At 37.0% G+C, this 22568-nt stretch overlaps 5 protein-coding genes across 8 annotated transcripts in view; 3 read left to right on the plus strand and 2 right to left on the minus strand.

Annotated features, from left to right (window-relative positions):
* Positions 1–3387, plus strand: part of LOC105272255 (uncharacterized) — a 4346-nt gene extending 959 nt beyond the window's left edge. The window contains exons 2-3 of the mRNA XM_011314293.1: positions 173–523; positions 614–3387. Of these exons, the coding sequence (XP_011312595.1) occupies positions 173–523; positions 614–2032 (1770 nt within the window). The 3' untranslated portion in view covers positions 2033–3387. The remainder of the gene's footprint in view (positions 1–172; positions 524–613) is intronic.
* Positions 2791–22568, minus strand: part of LOC105272254 (putative gustatory receptor 28b) — a 50794-nt gene continuing 31016 nt past the window's right edge. The window contains exons 2-9 of one of the 2 annotated variants that reach the window (XM_011314292.1): positions 9621–9886; positions 8898–9305; positions 8306–8554; positions 7848–7913; positions 7551–7640; positions 6244–6337; positions 5194–5388; positions 2791–2869 (exon numbers count right to left, since the gene is read on the minus strand). In XM_011314292.1, coding sequence (XP_011312594.1) covers positions 6275–6337; positions 7551–7640; positions 7848–7913; positions 8306–8554; positions 8898–9305; positions 9621–9886 — 1142 coding nt within the window. In that variant the 3' untranslated portion in view covers positions 2791–2869; positions 5194–5388; positions 6244–6274. Of the gene's footprint in view, positions 2870–5193; positions 5389–5816; positions 6338–7550; positions 7641–7847; positions 7914–8305; positions 8555–8897; positions 9306–9620; positions 9887–22568 lie in introns of both variants that reach the window. The other variant, XM_011314291.1, reaches the window with a different exon arrangement.
* On the plus strand, positions 14767–19287 carry LOC105272253 (uncharacterized). 2 transcript variants are annotated; one of them, XM_011314290.1, is made up of 3 exons: positions 14767–14785; positions 14844–15113; positions 16208–19287. In XM_011314290.1, exons 2-3 carry the CDS (start codon positions 14957–14959, stop codon positions 18973–18975), a joined length of 2925 nt encoding a protein of 974 aa, XP_011312592.1. In that variant the 5' UTR covers positions 14767–14785; positions 14844–14956; the 3' UTR covers positions 18976–19287. The 2 variants fall into 2 exon arrangements, with proteins under 2 accessions (XP_011312592.1, XP_011312591.1); XM_011314289.1 differs by having other exon boundaries at positions 14768–15113.
* On the minus strand, positions 19271–20159 carry LOC105272252 (thymidylate kinase). Its single transcript, XM_011314288.1, has 3 exons — positions 19978–20159; positions 19751–19910; positions 19271–19689 (listed from the first exon to the last, which is right to left on the minus strand). The coding sequence occupies exons 1-3, from the start codon at positions 20099–20101 to the stop codon at positions 19341–19343; spliced, it is 633 nt and encodes a 210-aa protein (XP_011312590.1). The 5' UTR covers positions 20102–20159; the 3' UTR covers positions 19271–19340.
* Irbp (Inverted repeat-binding protein) lies at positions 20202–22542 on the plus strand. 2 transcript variants are annotated; one of them, XM_011314287.1, is made up of 4 exons: positions 20202–20434; positions 20622–20784; positions 20973–22089; positions 22200–22354. In XM_011314287.1, the coding sequence occupies exons 1-4, from the start codon at positions 20282–20284 to the stop codon at positions 22255–22257; spliced, it is 1491 nt and encodes a 496-aa protein (XP_011312589.1). In that variant the 5' UTR covers positions 20202–20281; the 3' UTR covers positions 22258–22354. The 2 variants fall into 2 exon arrangements, with proteins under 2 accessions (XP_011312589.1, XP_011312588.1); XM_011314286.1 differs by having other exon boundaries at positions 20203–20434; positions 20973–22542.

The raw sequence follows: 22568 nt of genomic DNA on the forward strand, positions 1-22568 counted from the left end.
AAATCAACTCTAAACCTTTCTCTTCAATCCAATGAATTTTCCTTTCGGAAAATTCGCGCCAAATTTCCCGGAAATATTGAAATTTTTCAAAATCATTTGCAAAATTAAAATTTTTCCGGACGACTTGCCCTCGGAAAAATTTCTAAAATAACCAGAAAAATAATATTGCCAGGGTGAAACGGAGACAATGATGTTACCTAATCACCCCCCAACGGAGAATTCCCCTCGGAAATCCAAATGGATGCGAAAATTGAGTGGATCCCCGATCAAAACCAAGAGCATCTCCAGGGAAATGTCTGACCCGATGGTCCACGGAACCACACCGATGCCCATCCAACGAGCAGCTACATTGCCTACACCCCAGGAAGCCGAGGATCTGGGAAAAATAATTCAAGAGTTTGAGATAAACTACCTGTCGCCGACGAAGCAGATGACGCAGCAGGAGGTAGAGACAACTGGTAAATTCGTTAAAAAAATGGTAGCAGCGTTTGAGCAAAAATACAAGAGCCTCAAAGAATCCGAGGTAATTACCCTAAATTACTAAATAAATACCACCAATGATAAATGATAAATTCCTTGTCATCCTTTTTATTATTGACCTCTTAATTTGCAGACTGAAGCCACCGAGAAGCTCTTAAAACGTCGCAGCTTGCCAGCGGTGTCTGAGCAGCACCAGGAAGCCCGTCACAACTTCTTCAACGAGACATACGTGATAAAACCCACAGAGGTTTGCACCACGTACCACGAGGATAACCTCAACGTCTCCTACAATCCCCTAGACGAGACCATAGACATCAGCAGAAGTTCTTTCACAACTCTAGACCTGAGCAGAACTTCTTTCCTGATGGACGAGGAACTGTCCTCGACTCCAGTAAAGTCCGAGAAGGCCCCGACCCCAGTAAAACAGGTATCACCACCTCCAAGAGATAATTCAAGAGCTCCAAAAATTGTGGGCGCCTTCCTGAAGACGCCCATCGAGGTGGAAGACACATCGATCGACTGGATCCCCATAACTGGCAAGAAGCTGCCACGAAAGCACTCGTTCAAAAAACTCCTGTCCATTCTGACAGGTAGAAAATCTATCCCCAAGGGCAGCAAGCTCTTCTGCTCCCAATCCCACACAAATTTAAGTGAGGAATCCCCCAAGGAGCACCACGACTCTGGCTACGACGAGAAATCCTCATCAACATCATCACTCACATCTCTGGTATCATTCTCAGATATTCTTCATCACCAGGAGAATTATCTCTCAGACATCGACAAGAGAACGTCAGTCTCGACATTTCATGTCCCCAAGAAGACGGAGGACAATCCGGAGATCGGCGATGATTTCTCAGAGACATCGAGTGAGACATCAAAGAAACTCGTCTTCGAGGAGATACCGAGATCCGAGGTGCGTCTCTCTCTGGGTCCAAGTTTTCCCTTGAAAGCCGTTATCATGCGACAAGCCAGTGGATCAAGTCTAGGATCAGTGGGATCAATGACTTCCCTGGCATCCGGTGATATCGATGATTTTGAATTGAACTCTGACGATACACCAGTAGCTTCACCACTACCCAAACATCCTTACGTCTCCTCCAAGGACAATCTTGATGAGAGTGATGACTCCTCTCAGGACATCACTCAGGTCGAGCTGCGACAGCCCTCGTGGAAGTTCCTGGATAATACTCTGTACTATGATACACCCAGGAGTTATTTGTCGAGGTCTGAACCGGGAATGAATTCATCGAGGTGGAGCAACTTCGAGGAGGCACACGTTTATGATACACCTGTTATCAAACTACCTCAGAGACCCAAGTCCAGTGTCTATGAGGATGCCTTGTCTCTCAAGAGGAGAAATGTTGGGGCTTATTCTGGGGGAAGAGCCTCGGAGTATTATGGCTTCCAGGAGGACGAGCCTCATTATGCCACTGTCAAACCTAGGAATATCAAAATTCTACCGAGCAAAGATCTACTCAGATCCATGGGCGATCTATCCTACAACTCCAAGGGATCGCGTTATCAAGGATATGATCACCTCCCGATGTTTTAATTAATGATAAGAGTAATTGGGACGAGCAGAGTCAAAGGTGAATATTCAATGAATTTTTAATCACGAGGAATATCGATTTATCACGAAAACTGTTGGTTTTGGGATAAAATATCAAAAGCACTTATTTCTCGGAAATTTCGTCAACCACAAAAAAGTTTTTTATCATTTTTGCATCAGATCGATGGTTCACGAGATAATGAGCAATTACTATTTTTATTATGTCAGTTTATGGTTTAAGAATTTAGCTTGCCGTTTTGATTTGGGGGTGGATTTATCTCGAAAACTATTGGTTATGAAAAAAACATGAAGAGGACATATTCCCTGGAAATTTAGTCCCCCACAAAAAAGTTCCTCAATGTTTCTTCCTCAAACCGATTGTTCTCGAGATAATCAACAATTACGAATTTTATTGCATCAGTGTATCTTTTAGGGATTTAGCCTGGGACTCTTATTTATGAAGATTGACAGTTCTACGCTGTGTTTTTTTTTCTTGAATGAAATGAAGAGATAACTCGGGACAGTCGAGCCACGCGACAAGTCCTTTGAGCCTTATCGTATTTTTAAAGGAGAACTAATCTTTCGTATTTGAGGGGTCAAATACTCGAAGTCGAACTGGTGAATCCAGAGGGATAAAAAATCGTGATACTTTATACGGGAAAAGACAGGCGCATTGATTCGAGGAATTTAAACTCAATTTGAGGGATTCTTGGGGTGTCTGTAAAGTGACACATCACCAAAGACTATTTAATTCAAATTTATACCTATTTTTTGTGATTTTATCAGCTCCCAGCGTCTCCAGTATTTGCAAATGCGAATAGTCGATGAGATCGCACGATCCTAGGGATTAAAATACAATTATTATTATTAACATCATTGTAAATATCTAGGAAAGTGATATAAATTAATGTAAACAATTAATTCATTCGTCTAAAGCATTTGGCGTTAAAAATTTTATCCTGACTAGATGCATTATGAATTTTTACGATCGTAATCGAATGTTTTTTTTTTTTTAATTATTTTTAAAATAATCTGCGGCTGGAGTGATCAAGAGATTAATCAAGTCCTCGAATGTTTAGAGATTGTAATAATGGGGGGAAAAATTTACAAGTGTAAGTTAATTCTCGATGGAGAATGAATAATGTGACTATACGATATTAAATATTGTGCATATCAGCGTGAAACAGTATTGAGCAATTACTTCCTAAGCATGTGATATAAAAATAATTATTGGATCCAATATTTCATAATTAAGCCTGAGATATTTTTACATTACTGCTTAAAAGTACTGTCACTTTACTGTGGCATTATCACGAAATTTTTGAGAAAATTGGAAATATTTTAATTATTGTAAGAGCTATTCTGTACTGTAGCATATAAAAATGGATTATCAATAAACTTTACATGTGTAAATATTAAAATCCCCTGAGTTTTCATTATTTATTTAATCTTTATCTCCATTTTTCATCTATCGATTTAGAATAATTTTTGTCCCGAAAAATTCACTGACTCTATCGATATATCGCTTTATCTCGAAAAGTATCGGCTGGTGGTGAAAGTGATAGGGGACTTTTTTCTAGATTAGAAAATTTCGAAGAGAAAAGATCTTGGCTAATTTTTGGGTGGAATCGATGGTTTCGGGGAGAATTGAGATGAAAGGGCGGGTGTTCGATGTGTTTTTTTAAATCTTTGAGTTTTCCCTCGGAAAATTGAAGAATCGGTGGAGAAATTGAACGAATGACATTCCAATAATATTTCTCGAATATTGACTCAGTATCTACATTTCATGTTTCCAATGAGAATCTCACGTTCTCCTGGGTTTGAATGAATGCAAATATTCGTAGCATTTTTGCATCCCAATGAGTTCAGGACTGACGTGAAACCCCACGACGCGAAAAACTTTTTCAATAAATGTAAAAAAAAAGGGGGGTTGTGTAAACGAGGTATTATACAATGTTTATACTGCTGAGTGGTTTAGAAGGGCCTCATGTTCTCAGACAAGTGTTGGAAATTCTCTGGACAGACAGGTGGTACTCATTATCTTTTTTAATTGGCTATTCCTGTGGAAATTGAGTCGGAAAATTTTCCTGTTTTATTTTTTCCGTGAATTTCAAAAATGAAAAATATTTCCACGGTATTTGGATAGACAGTAAAAAAATAATTGTTGAATTTTTAATTTTGTCGGGTAGAAAGGTGGTTTTAACTTTTCGCCCTTGTGAAATATGTGAATACTTTCCACACTAGAGCGGAAAGTATTCGAATGACAAAACACAACTTTCCGCACTTTGTTTTCATTGAAAAAAAAAAAATAACCAAAAATTTTGGGGCCAAAAGAAAAGAAAAAAAAAAAAATCAGAGTTTCTCCCTAATAGCCAATAAACCCTCATGACAATTACTCTCGGTTAGTGCCAATGAATTAAGCAGACAGTGAGACTCTAGAAACGATTCGGGAATAGCTGAACCATCGAAATAGGTTTGTCCTTTTAGGACAGACAGCTCTAACGACGCCACGACTTTTTTCCCCTTGTGCAGACGGGAAAAAGATTCCAAGGATCAGGAATTTTCCTCCCGTTTATATCACATGGGAAAATAAATGCGGAAAATAAAGAAGAAAACATGAAAGACGTGATGAAAATAATGAATAAAATTGTCAGGAAGAATTCAACGGGATGACTTCATTAATTCAATTGAGAAATAAAATTTTATCTTGTCTTATTTAATCAAGAGTTGATGGAATCAAGTCCTTCAGGTTCTCCTCGACCTCTGGAAAACCTCAACTCTTAGAATTCTATAATTTTCCATTTTCAATCAACAATAATCAATAGCTCCTTGTTATCCATTAATTCATTAATTACTCTCATGATTAATTAATATCCATCAATTTTTTTGTGAGATAAAAATAAAATTGAGTAATTGAACTGAAATTCGTGAATTTTCCATGGAAAAATCATGAAATATTGATGAAAATTATGATTTCGATGATTTTTCCAGGTAAATCATCAGTGAATCACAGAATTTTGAGATTGATAGCTGGAAATGTGGAAAGTAATTTCATAAGAGTGGATAAAACCTTTTTTTCAATTGTCAATTGAATTCTTAAAGTGCCTGATGCTTCATAGAAATATAGAAAACCCATTGGGTATGCGGGAAATATATAAACATACGTTTCACATGAGGTGGAGAGGACTAGGGCAATTTTCCGGGGTGATGGTGTGGAAAATTGACGCTCGCGTCCACCGAAGATTCCCCCAGGTACGTGTTTCACCCTTTCGTCGTCATCTGACCGTGCAAATATGTTCTTTTATCCGAATTCAAACAGTCTTGAGGCTCCACAGGTGCTCGATTCTCAGCATTAACCCCTTGGAAAAAAAAAAAAAAATCTTAAAAAAAAAAGTCCAAATAACAAAAAATTCAGCCAATTTTCCATGAAATCTTCATTTTGTTACTTCTATTAATTTCTATTTCATAATCCCATTTTTAGGTTATCTCGAGAGATCGTTGATTAAATTTTATAATTAATAGGGGTTGCTGGGGTAGAATGGACAGCAATTTTTCTACATTTCTTCATTAAATGTTGGTAGACAATTGAAAAAACGATTTTTGTTTTCCAAAAAATCAATTTGACATTGAGTCTGACAACAATTCAATGATTTTCAATTCTAAAAAAGACATTCGATAGTCTCAATACCTAATATAAAAATTTAAATAAAAACACCTCCATATTACCCCCCACTCCCTTTTTTAATTTCGATATTAAATATTTTTTCAATAGAATTTTCGCTGATACCTTGAGTAACAAATCAAAATGAATTCCTTCGATAAAATATAAATCCTCAGCCGAATGAATTGCCCCAGCCTAACTTGAATAATTAAATTCGAGACGTGAATTCAGAAAAATTTCGATGCTCTGTTGATTCAGTTGAAGGGGCATGTTGACGACAAGCTTTTCAAGTTGGTGTTTAGCTGGTGCTCCACTGGGAAAAGAAGCGAGTAAAAGAGGTCTGGACGTGACTCAACTTGGATCTCAACACGAGGTGCACAAGGGATGAAGAAAATAAAGTCCTGCCACAATCACGTTGAGGGTAGGTAAAGAAAAGTAGATATAAAATTCAACTGGCTCTCGTAAATCCATCAGGTTGGTGGTAGAGGGTTTGTACTATTGCCTTGCCATCTACACGTCCAGTGATGAATAGCATTTATTTTTCATCCCTCACCTATTTATTTTTTACTTGATTCTGGATCTTTTCACTGTGGTGTCTCGCTGAATTGTAGGAGAATCACTAAATACGTCGTCAGGGTAGCCGTTATCTGTCAACAATTTTAAAAAATTCTCCCATCACTAAACAATTAATCAACTTATCTAACAATTTGTTTATATGTTAAGAAACTATAAAAAAATACTGAATTATTGCCTTCAATAGGTGAAAAACATTTTCTCCCATCGAAAACATTTCAAGTGAATTTCAACTCAACCATTTTTCCTGAATTTCTCGAAACCGAGGACTCAAATAAAAATTTTCATAATAACAATTTCTGTACCCCCAAATCAGAGCTACAAAAAATGTTATAACAAAAATATCAGTATATGCCCCAGTTCACGAGATATTGATTGAAAATTCATGAAAGTCTTGAAGAAATTGTTTTCTGTTGACATTTTCAGAAATATATTTATCCCCCGTTCAATTTTAAAAATTTCTCACTCAGAATCGGTTTGAAAATCCGTTTGAGAAATATTTTTCCACCTGTAATCCTCGACAAACCCCTAAATCTCCACACCCTCCAAACACATCCTATAATCCGAAAAGAAAATCCCTTCACATATACCAAAGTTACATTAGGATTTCCAGCAACAGCAAACGCGAAATGACGAGAATCTCCGTTCAAACGGCTTCAAATTCACCCCTAGATATATATTTCGTCACGTTTCCTATGTATATCTCTCCACAGCCCCTCCTATTTTCCGGACTTTCAGATATCTTGCCATTACAATTCCACTGGGTTCTTTGCTTTATCTCGAACAAAAAAAAAAATTAGAGATTTTTAAATCCTGGAGGACAGTGGGTGGATATTCTATTGTAATCCCAAGAAGAAAATATTCATTTGTATTAATTTAGCTCGAAACTGAGGAGACAAACGACTCTCTTCTTTTTTTTTCTCTGCTATCCATGCATGAGAAAGAAGATTATGAAATCCAATTTGGGTTTTATGGGTGTGTAAAACTTGGGGGAATTTTTTTATTATTATTTTACTGGGGTCTTCAGTTTCCGTCATGGTGTGGAGACGTCTGGCAGAAGGAAAATGTCTCGTAACTCATTTAAACAAATCTATAAACAAATTGATAATTATGACGTCGAAAAATTTAATTAGCCAAAAAATGACAAAGAATTTGAATTAATTCATTTCAAACGTGGAAAATTTATGGCATTAAAAACTCAAGTGATTTTTTCAAACTTTAATGAATTTTCGAGGGATTATTCTATTTAAATTCACAGTTTCCTCGATTTTAATATTAATTACTCACCGAGCGAAGGAGAGGGAGATTAACGTCAAAACAACCAGCAGCTGTAAAATCCAGCCTTCTCATCTTCAAGTGCAGAGAAGTCTCGACAATCTGTAATTTTCCAAAAATTTCCGTAATTTTCGATTAACAATTCCCAATTACTCGAACAAAAAAAAACAAAAAAACAAAAAAAATTTACGACTAATTCATAAATACTTCATTTATCAATTTATCGTTGTTTAACCAGAAATGTTAAATAATTTTTTATGGCTGCCTGAATATTTTTTTTTTATGCAGATAAATAATTGCATTGATTACCAATCCTCTGTCCCTGGTGTAGAGCCATCGTTTCCAGGAGAGCATAATATATGCCATCTTGCTTGCCTGAAATAAAATTCAGTGTCAATACCTCGATCATGAAATAATTATTAACAGTGAATCATAAAATTGATGATGATTATTTATTTCCAAATGTATAACGTGAATTCAACGAGATCCCTAGCGATTTGAGGGATTTTTGAGGAATAATTTTCCGAATTATTCAGAGAAACAAAAATTGATGGATAAAATGAGATGAAAAATCTCTACCTCTGAACAACAATTCAATCGTTGAATTATTTTCTCTCTCATTACCTCATCTGTTTATAATCGCCATAATTGTTCCGCGAGTTGTACAAAATTTTTCGGATTATTTGTAGAATTAATGGAGCACTCCAGACACTCGGGGATTTTTTCGGACGAATTGTTGGTGAATTTGTTGTTTAATTAGCACAAACCTCAGTGGATGCCCAGTCGCACGAATAATGCAGAAGAATAAGTTGAGCTGTGAAGGCAACGGTCCAGGAAAGCAAGCAGAAAACCAGTGCCCAGGCATTTCCAGGCTTGAGGATCCAGTCAATGACGAAATAAAGATTGAAGACTAGGTGAAAACTCAGATTTATCACCCAAGCCATCAGTGACCACGAGTACATGGACACGAGAGCCTCTCCCATCACCATCAGGTCATCGTGGAGACGCTCGATTGTCTTTAAATAGGAAAAAATCATTTTTTTAATATTATTATCAGGAACAATGATAAAAACTCATTAAATCACTCAATGGCTTGATCAATTGATTAATTGAAATAATTTTCTCTAATTGAATTCGATGAAAATTCATTATCATTCAGAATAAATTAAATTCATAAATTAATTAATGAGATCAATTGTTTAATTCAATAATTATTGTCATGAATAGAATGTGATAAGAATTAATTGTCAATGACAATTAATCTGAATTAATTACCCCACCGATTTTCCTGAAGAGAATTTTCTAAAAATCAATTGAAAAATGCATTTTTCAATCATTAGTAATATTAATAATAATTACCTTAGCATTGACAACAGGTACAATATTAATCCACCTCGGCTTGACAGGTATATTATTTATTGCTATTTGATTGAGCTGCTGAAAGCGATCTGCCAGCAGCAAAAGAATTGATGAGAACTTGACTATTGATATCGCAGTGCCGATGTACACCAGGAGATAGGATACGTTGTCCCACCAGGATTGCACAAATGCAAACATTCCCAGACGATGGATAAACAATATCATGACGAACGCCACCACCAGAGCTGACCAAACAAAAATCCCAGCTCTTCGCTCGCTCCTGGCATACCCCAGCTCCCGAATTTTCTCGTCGTAATCTTGAATCGAATTCCAGATTTTTGTGAATGTCAGACGATAGTACAACGCAATGAAAATGTCCATCAGCGACACCAAGAAGTTGAAGACTGTCTGAAAATAGAAAATACTAATGCAATATCAATCAATAAATAGATCTAGCTGTCATACGAAAAAAAAAAAAAAAAAAATTGATTTTCAATTTTAAAAATATATATCGATTTTTTATAATAAGAGCAATTTTGGATTTTTAAACAAAGATAAATAGATAAATTAGATATTTAAAAATTAATCAACTGGTGGACTGTAGATAATTTTTTAAATTATTTTTTTGTTCATCATTAATTTGATATTAAATCCGATAATAGTTATCTGATAAAAATTGTGATAAAAATTAATTATCCCGCATCCTCCTGATTCAATAAATACCTTGACAGTCTCCGTGTGCCCCAGGAGAAGACTCCCTCGATCGACATGATAAAATCCCGTCAAAACCCCATAAATAATATAAGAATATCCAAAAATCCAGACGAAAGAAAAAATGGCATTTCCACACGATGGAACGAGGGTATCATCAGCGAACTCATAGGGCGCAACTCCAAATATCCTGAAGATGTAGACGAACGGGCAGACTGCAGTGTACAGACGGGATTCCGAGCCCCTCAGAATCACTGGTTTTTTCGCTTTCATTTTTCCTGAAAAGAAAAATGGAAAAAATAAATCGAGGAGTTAGTCATTGTTGAAATCACTGGATCACTCTGAATTTCAATCACATTTATCACTCCCGAAGTCATCCTTGTCTGAAATCATGAAAAATCACGTGGAATCACTTCCACCGATTTGAAATCACTTAAAATCATTCGAAATCATTGGAAATTCTATGAAATCATGAAAAATCATTCCAAATTGAGTGAAATCATTTGAAATCGTGCGAAATCATGAAATCACTAAAAGTTTTTCAATTCACGTTTAAATCATCTGAAATCATGTGAAATCATCTCGAATCATCTGAAATCCTCTGAAATCATGAAATCGTAAAAAATTTTTCAACTCAATTTGAAATCAGCAATAATTGTCTCATAATATTCGAAAACGAATACCACCTTGGAAAAAAAATCGTATGAAATCACTTCCAATAATTTTAAATCATGTTAAATCATCTCGAATCATCAGAAATCATGAAACCATGAGAAATCTTCGACTCACTTTGAAATCAACAATAATCGTGTCACGATATTCAAAAACGAATAACACCTTGGAAAAAAAAAAAAATCGTGCCAACTGGCAATTTCAGTGGCAATTATGGTGTTATTCAAGAAGTGTTTCATCATTTTCACAATAATGGAGGGGGAATTAATTGTCCAGAGGTTTACTGGAAGTGGTTGCACTGGAGGTCTTCGTGTATATAAGTGGATTTTACCCTCAGGTACTATCAAGCCTCAGGAGGACAACAAATTGATGGGATTTGCCTGGCTGTTGTTGAATCGTGTTAGAGCCATTAGTTATCTCACCATTGTGCAACACTTGCACATCATATCGATTTTACCTGAAAACGACAGGTGAATAAACAAACAAATGGTGGAAAACAAATTGATGTGATTATGAAAAAGATTTTTTTATCTCTTTGTGATTTTCTATTCTCCATGCGGAGAATTCACGATTCAAAAATTTTCACTAGGCAATTATTCAATTAAGAATATTTCAACTTTTGTCGAGTCTTAATTGACAATTCAATTAAAAATATTCAATTAAGATTCAATGGGAGAATTATTCATTGGAGCGTTAGACTTTTTAATGAATAACTCTGGACTGAGGCCAGATATCGAAATTCTTGTAATGACCTTTTTTCTCCGGCTAATTGCAAGGTATAAAAAAGGTCATTACAAAAAATGACTTATCTGTATTAGATTCGGAGATTTTCTCGTAATAAAATCAACAGCAAGTACATAAAACGATAATTGCATCTTTCGTTTTATGGTTTTCAATGATTATATCAAAAATTAGGACAGATACAAAAATTTTCATGAGTACCTTTTTTATAGGTCTAGGGCCGATCTAGAGAAAAGGTCATGACAAAAATAGTGCTATCTATTCTACAATCTGAGTTATTCCCCGAAAACACACTGCTGAATGGAGAAAAAAAACTTTTCTCAAGATATTGAGTAAATGATAGATAAAAAAAATTTAATGAAAATAATATCCAGGATATTCTGGAGAAATGCTTTAACCGTGCAACTCACCCAGAAAGTAATTTCCCACCCCCTGAAAATGTATTTTCCGCTGTTCAATTTTGTTTCTCAATTCTCGTTGCACCCTTACGTCATGTCCTGAATGAAAACTAAGTAAACCAACACTCTCCACCTGTTTTCAAGCACAATACATGGGCTATGTAACAATATTACATGGCTCGATGCATGTCGTGATGTGACTGGTTGGTTACGTGTTGCTAAATATTATTTTATGTCATGTACGATGAATTATTGAAGTACACAAAGTAGCAGAAGTTGTTTTTCTCTGGTCAGTTGTTACACTTTATTTAATCTCACAATAATGAAAAGCACTAAATTGCAAAAATCACTCATTCAGGTGGATACTGGAGTATGACGAATAGATTAATGAAAGTATTAAGCAATTAGACAATTGATAAAATGTCATGTGGCATTTAAAAAAAATTTTACAAAACGTCAACAATGGATTAATACATTTTTTAAATTAAAAAAAAAAAGATGAGAAGTATTAATCATTAATTCAATCAATTAACTCTTAATTATTATTACATAAAATGCATTTTGGGTGTCCTCAACAAAAATAATAAAATGGAAAAAATGAATAAAAAAAAATTTTTTTTTTATTGAATTAATTAATCAATTTTCCAAAAAATTCCGGAGAATTAAAAAAAAACTGAATTTCAGGCGAAAGGGTAAAACATCCCTGATTACCACTCACCTCTCCCCTCCCACCCCTCTCAATTTAACTAAAACCATTTTCCATATTATTAATGAATGAATTTTCCCTAGGCCAAAATGAATAAATTAATTAAGCTTTTGGAAAATCATGAGACTAATGACTCATACGGATGAAATTGGATCGCATTCAGGAGTAATGCCGAAGGTACAATACGAAAATGTCATATTACATGAGCATTAATGCTAATATCACATTTCAGTTGAAGCTGTGATATACAATAGATGGTCATGATAATAATCCCTAGATGAGCTAGGGTGAAGTGAATGGAGAAAGACAGGTGTGATGGGATTTGGACATGTCGTGAATTCATCCTGAGAACAAAACCAAATTTCCCTCAAGACATTTGGGATGGAAAAAACATGTAAACATCTGATGAAATTTCATCTGATGAACTGAAACTATGAAATAATCCTCCAAAATATTTCCTTACAACTATTTAAACTCAATTACACTGAGAGATAAATTAAGTTAAATTATCCATCCATATATAAATTATAATAATTATACTATCAATTTTTTGATTTTTCATTTAGATAAAATTTTTTTCGTGAATTAGATTAATGAAAAAAAACTTAGAGGAAATTCTGGAAAAATGTTATAATTGCAAAGCCGAATTTTCCACACATTGTATTATTTATTTATCATTTTTATTTTATTATTATCATTATTATTTTAAATCGGTGAAGTACTCGAGTATCTTGAGAGCGCAAAGTGCAAAGATAAATAGAAAAGTCAAGAATGCAATTATAAATCGTTCTCGAGAGCTAAGAAATATGTTGAAATTTCTGGTACAAGGAGCTTTCGTGCTTGCAACAAAGTGCATATTCCCTGGAATACCCCAGACCCAGAGGTCTGTCATTCATCCACGTCAACCCCCACAGAACAAAAAAAAAAAAAAGAAAACGAAATACCAAAGAATTTCCAAAAAAAAAGAAAAGAAAAATCGTAGAAATTTCCCATCAAGACGCAATTCAGTAATTTGACGAAAGGAAAAACTTCAACAACAATTTTCCATTCGATTAATCAATCCACCACTTCATAATTAACTGGTAATTAACCGGTAATTGCCGATTTACGGCGATTAGGTTTCTTTTTTTTAATAAAAAGTGATATGAAGATTTTTTTTTCAGTCAGGGGATGGAGCACGTGTGGGAAATTGATGTATGAATCTGTCGGCTAAAGAAAATGAGAATAATGGAGTAAGAACTGAGAAGATCAATTTGTCAAAATGCTTAACCGAGATAACTCATCGATTCTTGTAATATCGATGGATTGCCATTAAAGACCGGTCATTTCTCAACAGCCCCCAAGTCTTCCACCATAATATCTCTATTTTCCAGAACTTCACGAGAAACTGGGGTGTCAGATGACTCATATAAGAATTTTATTCCATTTTTTATTATTTAAATTGAATGTTTTTCATCATGATTTTGTAGATAAATCTGAATGAATCCACAGAAATATTAAAATTCAATGAAAACAAATTGAAATATAAAGAAAGCAATATAATACCCTTGTCCTGGGGTCAATAGAAAAATTTCCATCGAGTGTGAAAAACATAAAAAATTCAATGAGTCGGCTATATTTTCCCTCAAATTTTTCATTCACTGGAGTATAGAGGAGAGTATAATGAAAAAAAATTCCATTTCCATCGGAGGAAATCATTAAAAAAAAAAAGGGAATGGATACGAGTGACATCGGAATTAATCCCCACGTCCTCGATAAAGAAGAGTGAACAGTAGTTTCATTTGTATTTGTTATAACTAACTACCAATCACCCGAAAATAAATGATTTGCAGCTGTGACGTACGATGAAAATTGCGATGCAATTTTTCTTTCAATTATCCCTCCCACTGTCACTAAATCGATACCGATTAATCGCCGATTGTCCTATCAACGTCGAGATGAAATTTAATTGAAAATTCACTCATTCGTCGATACCAGAATTTTATTTATTTAAAAATCTAATTCCCATTTTTCGTTAAAAAAAAAATGGAAAGATAAGTAGATTTTCGGTTAATTAATGTGAATTACGTAAAAATGATAATAATAATTCAAAAAGTGAGAATTAAAAGAATTCTGTAATCAAATGATAATGTGCAATAATTAGATCAGTATGATTTCATTGAAATCGCGATTTATCTCGAGAATTATCGATTTCCCGAGAAAGTACCAAGAGACCGATTTTCTGAAAAAATCGATCGACCCCAAAAAAGTCCATTATCATTTCCCCCCAAAATCGATACTTCCCTCGATAAATCGATAATCACGAAAACCGTAAAATTCAATTTGTCCGCTCTCGCCACCGACAAAAATCCCCCTAAAATAAAAACCTCCAACCGTCAAATAATAATAATAATAAAAATAAAAAACAATTACCGGAATTATCTCCGACTGAAATTTCGAGTTATTGCGATCGATTTCAAAGCGAATTGTCACGGATTCACCGGCGCAAGTTGAATTTCCATCTCTCTATTTAGATTTTTTTTTTTTTTGTTTACAAATGGGCCACACTGGAATTCCGGGAATTCCCAGTTAACATGAGACAGAAAGAGAGAAAAAATAATTCAACGATAGAGGGACGTTCTAAAACCATTCGAAAAGTCATAACGCACCCAACGCCACCGGTGAGTACAAGAAAGTTGTCCATTGTTTTGTTTTTTTTTTTTTAATTTTATCATCCAGAACAAGAGAACAATACGAGTTCCGGCACGTCAGATATCAACTGCCAGCTGTAAATTTTTCAATCAAATTGATTGAATCATATTTTATGAGAAACACGTGAAGAGACGGTTATAATGTCGGGGAGAAAAAGACCACAGAGCAGAATAAAAAATGCTATGAAAGAGGAATTGTTGAAATGGTTGTGCATTCAACATGCTACACATGCACCATTGAACAGGAATATCCTGAGACTCAAGGCCAATGAATTAGTTGGACGTTTTGACTTGACATGTGAGTATCAAATTCTCCAGTACTTCCATTATCACCAAAAATATCACCCCTCCCTCAGAAAATTTGCATTTATCTCGAGAAGGAGTCACTCCACAGAAAAACTCAAAAGACATTTTTTATAGTTCGTCAAATTTCCGAAAAAACATGTCTTTTCATATTTTTTTCTAGCACGCCTGGTTTTGGAGATAAATCGAGATAATCAGCCGAACTGAAGTCAGATTGTTATTGTCTGAAATTCTGTTGACTGGGGTTTATCTCTTGAAGGTGATGTTTTAGAGGAAATGTCAGAGGAACTTTTTTATAGGCCGTAAAATTCCCGAGAGAAAATGTCATTACAAGTTTTCTCCAGGACCTCTTGTCTCGGAGATAATTGAGGCCAATGAGAGGAATTATTTGCAGGATGAAGTATAAAACAAATCGAATTGCCAGATTTCAATTGTTAGACATTGAAATTGTCTGATTAATAATTTTGGGGCAGTTTTACTGTAGATCATTCAATAATTAACCTAAATTGAATCATTCTTGTTTATTTCTTACGCGCATCCGCGATGAGTCCTTGAGACATGAGTCATTCATAGAAAAAGAAAAAAAGAAATGAAAGGAATTTTGAAAATATCTCGCTGAAAATTAAAAATAAATTGTTTTCGTGGACACGTGCCATTAATTATCGATATCTGGGTCAGTTCTGCATAGAATGAACCGGAAAATGTGTCTTCCGATAGGTGAAATATGGATCTGCATCGCGCACAAAATATCGAATACCTGATAAAATAAAGAGAACACTCAATTCAAGAGGAAAACCTCAAATAACTTTTTTTTAGCTGATTAAATTCTCTCCAAAAAACATATTCTGACATTTCCCCCTACAATCACCAGTTCTTCCGATAAATCGATACTTAACAGAACTTGAATTTCCGTCATGTCCTTTAATTCGTCTTTCCATTCTTCTTAATCACTGATTTATCTCGTAATCAATCAATTTAAGGGGAGAATGTTAACCAACTTTTTTATAGCTAATTAAATTCTACACGAAAAACCTCCCCTCACAATTTCCCCTAAACCCTCTATTGATCCCACAAATCCCTATTTTTCAGCCTTCAAATGCGCGGAATCCTGGCTAACGACATTCCTAAAACGCTACCACTTCCCGGCAAACCTCGCCGAGGGTGTGGGTCCAATATTCGATGATTACCACACCTGGGTGGAGATGATTCACGGTCTCATAAATCAGTACAGCTACGATGACCAGTACCACCTGGACGAGTTGACAATGTACACAGACTTCAGTCCATCCACCGTGTACCAACCAGAGATCACACCAGACGCACCAGTGGACATGTCAACGCTAAAACTAGATGTAACAACCCCCTCGATGTATCAAACGACAATTCTCCTCGTCTGCAACGCAACAGGAACTCAAAAACAAAAACCCCTCATATCATCCCCTTATCCAGTCCAGAATAACGAGAGCTACGATTACATCCAGAACGACTCCTCCAGGATCACCGATGAAATCCTCTCAGCATACCTCTTCATGGTGAATCACCAGATGGCTGAAAAGGGTCGTGTAATTCTCCTCTTCATGAGCCGTACGAGAATAAATATTTTAAAAATGGTACGTTTCACCCACATTCTCCCTGTTTTTCTCCCGTACCACTTTCCATCCCACCTGAAACCCCTCCGTCGTGACGTCTCCCACTGCATCAAGATGTCCTACCGAAAATCCTATATTACGAGACTTTTATCCACGGAGGATGGCCTGTGGACACCCCAAGACATCTCCCAGGCACTCGTCGACTCCTGGCTTCAATTGCCCCGAGAGATCATCATCGTGAGATTTCAGAGAACTAAATTCCGCACTGACGAGTCCTCTTTGAGCTTCGAATGCCCAGAGTGGGAGAGTCTGGAGACTGGAGTCCCCTTCGAGAGATTTGTCACCTTCGACGACGACCTGGGGGATGGTCCTGGTCCCATGAGGGAAGACCTCAGGTTTTTATCCAGAGTTAAAATGCAGTTTAATCTGAAAAATTCGAAAGCCACTACAGGAGCTGGTCCCCAGCCCCAGGCGGGCACTTCCAGAGAGGAACATCTCCAGAGGACTGGTGAAAATCATCCTGGAGTGGGGAACATCCAGGATGGAAGAGCTAATCCTGTGAAAACATCTATTCTGATGAATATCAAGAGTGAGGAAATTCATTCTGGAGGAGCTGAAGACAAGACTCCTGCTGAAGTCCCTCTACCAAATTCCTCACCAGATACTCCCCTCAATGAAACGAGTGATACTGCCACACCAGTGACAAAACTATTCCCTGAAGATGGTGACTCCTCCCTGATTGAAGCAAGTGAATCGACAAAATCAGAAGACACTGAGAGTCTCATGTCGAGAGTTCACTCGATGGTTGATGACTTTGACTCGAGCCTCGATAATTCTCTGGTTCCGGATGATCCAGGAAGGATGAGAGTGACAGCTGTCAAGGATTTGGTCGATTCTGGGGTGCCTGATTCCTCAGTTGAACCCCTGGACTCCCCTGACGATAAAAGGAATGAAACAGTTGAGATTTCCTCGTCGATGGAAGTAGAAGTCGGTGATAATCCCCTGGATACGAGCCCTGGTGAACCCTCTAGTCCTCATGACACCCCAGAATTATCAACTAATGCTTCATTTCCTACTTCATCAATCAGAGGTGATCAGAATGAAGGGAATGGAAATAATGAAGAGAATTCTTCAGCCTCGATCCTCACAGTTCTCGTTGATGATGTTCAGGGCACCTCTCCGGGTGCTGTGACCTCTGGATTCATAGATAATCCATCCACAGGGTATTCAGACCTCCAGGAGGTGCTTGATACATCGACTGAAGAGAAAATAATCACTGCTGCACGTTTTGTTGATGAGAAAATGAATTATTACGCTTCAACTGTTGATCGTAATGGAGATAATGTAGAGAATTGTGATGGGTTTGAGAGGGAGGATTTAGTGGGTAAAAACGAGGGCTTGGTGAACACCTCGCGAGCTGATAAAGTAGATATTCCAGGTATAAACACACCAAGAATTGCTGAAGAATTGACTGATTGCGAAAAGCCCCTCATTGTAAACCTGAAGAACTCTCCTGAAGACATTCCCGACCCCATGGAGTATTCAGCGGCCTTCGAAGATATCCCACCACTTCCTCAAGTCGTCGGTAAACCAGGAACTCTCTCCAATAATTCCACAAAGTTTTCCTCAGTCGTTAATACTCAGGGAGAAATTCCCCTTGATGCTTCCGGAATTTTTAAACCAATTATTATTAATCTGTCGACATCAGAGGTATATCCTGGGGTCCAGATGAGAGCTCTCACGACAACTCCAGTGATTCAAGATAATTACGATACCGAGAAGATCTACTCCACCGAGACAGCCCTGCAAGAGGCATCGAGAGAGCTAGAGGAGAAACTCAGGGATTTGGAGGCCAGTGATTCATCGAGGAAGATCTCCAATTTTTTGGATGACGATGACAACTCAGGATCAAGCAGAAGCAATGAAGCAACTTCTCTACTACGAGATATTCTCAATGAGGCGAAGGAACTGAGTGAGACAGAGTTCAAGGGATTCTCTGAGAAGTATCTCCTGGAAGAGGGGAGATGTACGAATTATTGTAGAGGTATCAAGAGGCCCCAGGAAGGGGATGACGAGCTACCAGATAAGAAGAAGTTAATGAGCCAGGAGAACTGGGCCAAGTGCTTCGAAAATTTTCCAGTATTTGGTCCCTACAACTCCGAGAGTGAACCCAAGGATTTCAGAACTGATGTCAACCAGAGAGAGGAGTCATGTGTCTTCACATGCAGTGAGGAGACCCTCAACCCTGGGCCCTCGTCCTCAGAATAAAACACGACCCCTTGAATTTTTGCTCTTGCGAGAAGCAAAAATTGTTTATCATTATTATTATTTTCATTCTGTTTTCGAGTTGATTTGTTTTCTCGTGGAGATGTTGAGCGTCTCCTCGAGATTTTCATCTAATTTATCTAGAATTCAATTCTAATTATAAATTAGCTCTGATGTAGGAAGAATTCTCTCTTGTCTTTATGAAGATTAAATCATTTTTTGAGTTTATTTTTATTCTTTCAATTCTTGAAGACAAGAATTGAGATTTCTTTGTATTGATTCGTTTGGCAAATACAGAATTTTGGTAATGCCTGAGTTTATTTCCATTAATAAAATGTTTAAAAATTAATTCAACATTTTTACAAGGGTTAATCCATAAATTGATAAAGTTCCTTGATCGGCTGATCCTTTACATTTTTAATAATCTTCAAGGCTTCATCAAGCAACACCTTGTGCACATCCTCGACCTCCTGATTCCCCTGAATAATCCTCCAGGTGTCATCCTTCAACTTTAAAAAATTATCAGCAACTTTTCGCTGAAATTCTTGTTTTTCAAATCGTTCATTAGCCCACCCACCACGTGTCGTCAAGACTTCATCATCAATAGCCAAAAAACCCACAAAATCAGGAGCTGGAAGTCCCCTATCAGGATGCATACACCAGGACAAACTCCTCTTCGTCGAGACAGCTGCATAGGCAGCACCAGAAGCTGCATATCTACAAGTGATTGGCAAATTCATGGAAAACTAAATGAAAAATATGAAAATCCATTCTTCACCTGTCGACTACCAACGTCGTTCCATTTTCAAGGGCTTTCCTGAGATAGCCCACACACTCCCACCTATTCGCCGAGAACAGCAAGTGCATTGTTTCAGGTGGTAAATCCTTTTTATTCGTGAGAAATTCATCTATTACTTTTCCAATTGTTGTACTTCGATCTGAAATTGAAGTGAATGATAAGAGAATATGGAATTCAATCGAATCGATGACTAAATGGCTGCTCACCCGGAAATTTACGCTCTTCTGTGGTAATTCCAAGATCATTGAGTGCTTGAACAAGTTTTTTAACTTGAGTAGATTTTCCTGCCCTATCACAGCCCTCAAGAACGAGAAGAGCTCCTCGAGACATTTTTATCACCTCTAGTACTTGAGTACCATCAATTTTCTTTCACTCTATTGACTCGATTGTTTTGGCGGGAGATTTCAGACCGCCATTCTCCCTGCGATCAGCTGATCAGCCAGACAGGTTAGAACGTGTGCGTTTCATTCAATTCAATTGATTTGAAATTGTCTTGCGTTAAAGAAAATCATGGAGAACGATAAACAACCGCAGGACGATGAAGAGAGTACGGAATGGATTTATGGATTTCGCTCTGGGAATTTATTTATTATTGATGGAACCGGTGGAATGCATGAAAATTCTGGGGATGAGTCTGTATCGTATCTCCAACAGACTCTCGAAGTGAGTAAATAAATATTTTTAATCTTCGTGACCATGGGTTTTCGAAAACGTGAATTTTAATTATATAGATGTGTTGAACATCCTTGAATGAGAATTTTTAGATTCTGAGAAACGAAAATCACGAAAATTTCATTTTTTATAAATTATCAATGAAAAATGTGAAATGATTTTAATAATTATCTTCTAGATGTACGAGAGAATTCTCAGGCAGAAATTATGTCGTAATAAAGACGATTGGATGGGTCTAGTGCTGTTTGGAACGACTAGAAAAAATCCCAACTCAAATTTTCAAACTCTCCTGGAATTTGGGCCTGTCACTGTAGAAATGCTGAAGGAACTCCTAAATATTCGTAAGAAAATCCGTTAAAAAATCGGTAGCCAATTATTTAATTATTTGGCTGGGCCGATTTTTTTATACATCAAATAATTTTATAAATTTTAAATAAATCCTTGAATTTTTCATTTCAATTAAAAATCCCTCAAATAATTTTTTTGGCAGATATTTTCCCTGAATAACAAATAAAAATTGAAATTTCAGTTGATAATCTGCAAGACCTGACACCCACGTCGCCCTTGGACACCTGTCCCCTCTCCGATATCCTCCAGCACGCAGCTCGTGCCTTCGACTCAATAAAAATAAAAATGCCCTTTCGCCAGGTGAATCTCATCACCTGCAACGACAATCCCCTGTCAGACAATCCCGAGGAGAAACATCGAGCTCGTATTCTATCAAAAGCCTTCCACGACATCCAAGTGACCCTGAAGGTGATAGGTTTCGGTGAAAATTGGGATTTCGACGTGTTTTACAAAGAGCTAGAGATGCTGGCCTCCAACAGCGACATAGAACCCAAGAGATTCCGACCGATCCACCTGGAGGGTCAAGTCATGCAGAAATATTGTAACAAGGGAAATGTCGATCTAAAAATTGGTGACCAAGTCCTCATAACAGTTGAGCTCCAGTCATTCACCAAGAGGCACTCACTCCGAATGATTTTGATGAATAAAGAGACTAACGAGCCCCTGGACAGCTACTCCAAGTACGAAAGAGTGGATTCTGACGACGAAGACAACGAAGACGACGGCCCGGACGGAGCTAATAAATCGAGCATCAGAAAATGGCAGCACGTGGGTGGACGAGATATTCTTCTGACCCTGGACGAGGCCAAAAAAGTAGTCCAATTGAAGCCCAAGGGTATTGAGATTCTCAAATTCCAGAAAGAACCAAAAAATCCGTTCCAGTACCACGTGAAGCCTGTCCTGTTCCTGGGACTCCCCAAGAACGCACCACTCGGTCACAGAAAATTTTTCGCCGCTCTCTACCTGAAATTCCAAGAGAGAGGCCTGATGGCCGTTTGCTCAGGATCAACCAGAAAGAACTCCAAATCATATATCTACAATATGTTGATATGCCCTGAGTTCCACGGTTTTTATCTCTATCACGTGCCCTTCAAGGAGGAAATCAACAGAACAATGGACGAACTGTTTCCCCAGTACTGTTTAACACCTGGAAACTCTGGATTGAATGACAAAGAGAAAATCGAGATAATGGAGAAGTTGATGAAGAAGTTCAGGATATCGTACACACCAGCTGTATTTCCCAATCCCAAGATGATGAAGCAATTGCTATATATCTTAGCACTTGCTCTGGATGAGAGGTGGGATGAGACGAAGTACTTCGAGGATTATACTAAACCTCCCAATGATTTGCTCGAGAGGAGGCTCAACAGAAAGGGATTGATCGACAGATTCTTTCAATTATTTCCAGAACTCGAGGAGGTGGTGACAGCTGTCAAGATTTTCAAGTACGACAGACAGACTGCTGAGAGAATGGCTGCCAGCCCCTCTCTAAAGTCCATGACTGTTCAACAGTTGAAGGGCATCCTCAAGGCTCTCGATCTATCTGCTACTGGAACCAAGTCTGTTCTCATCGACAGGATTCAGAACTACACCCCCGTCTAGGATTCGATCCAAGTATTGAAGATAAGAATTTCCCTTGATATTTATTCCTATTTGAATAATTGACTTATTTAATTTTCAATAACAAAATGATAAGAAATGCTATGTGCATCTGTTGTATAAATAAATAATAATAAATAAATATTTCAAAATTTCGGAGAAATCATTGATTGGAGTT

This window comes from Fopius arisanus, unplaced genomic scaffold, assembly GCF_000806365.1.
Source record: "Fopius arisanus strain USDA-PBARC FA_bdor unplaced genomic scaffold, ASM80636v1 scaffold00152, whole genome shotgun sequence".
Taxonomy (NCBI): domain Eukaryota; kingdom Metazoa; phylum Arthropoda; class Insecta; order Hymenoptera; family Braconidae; genus Fopius; species Fopius arisanus.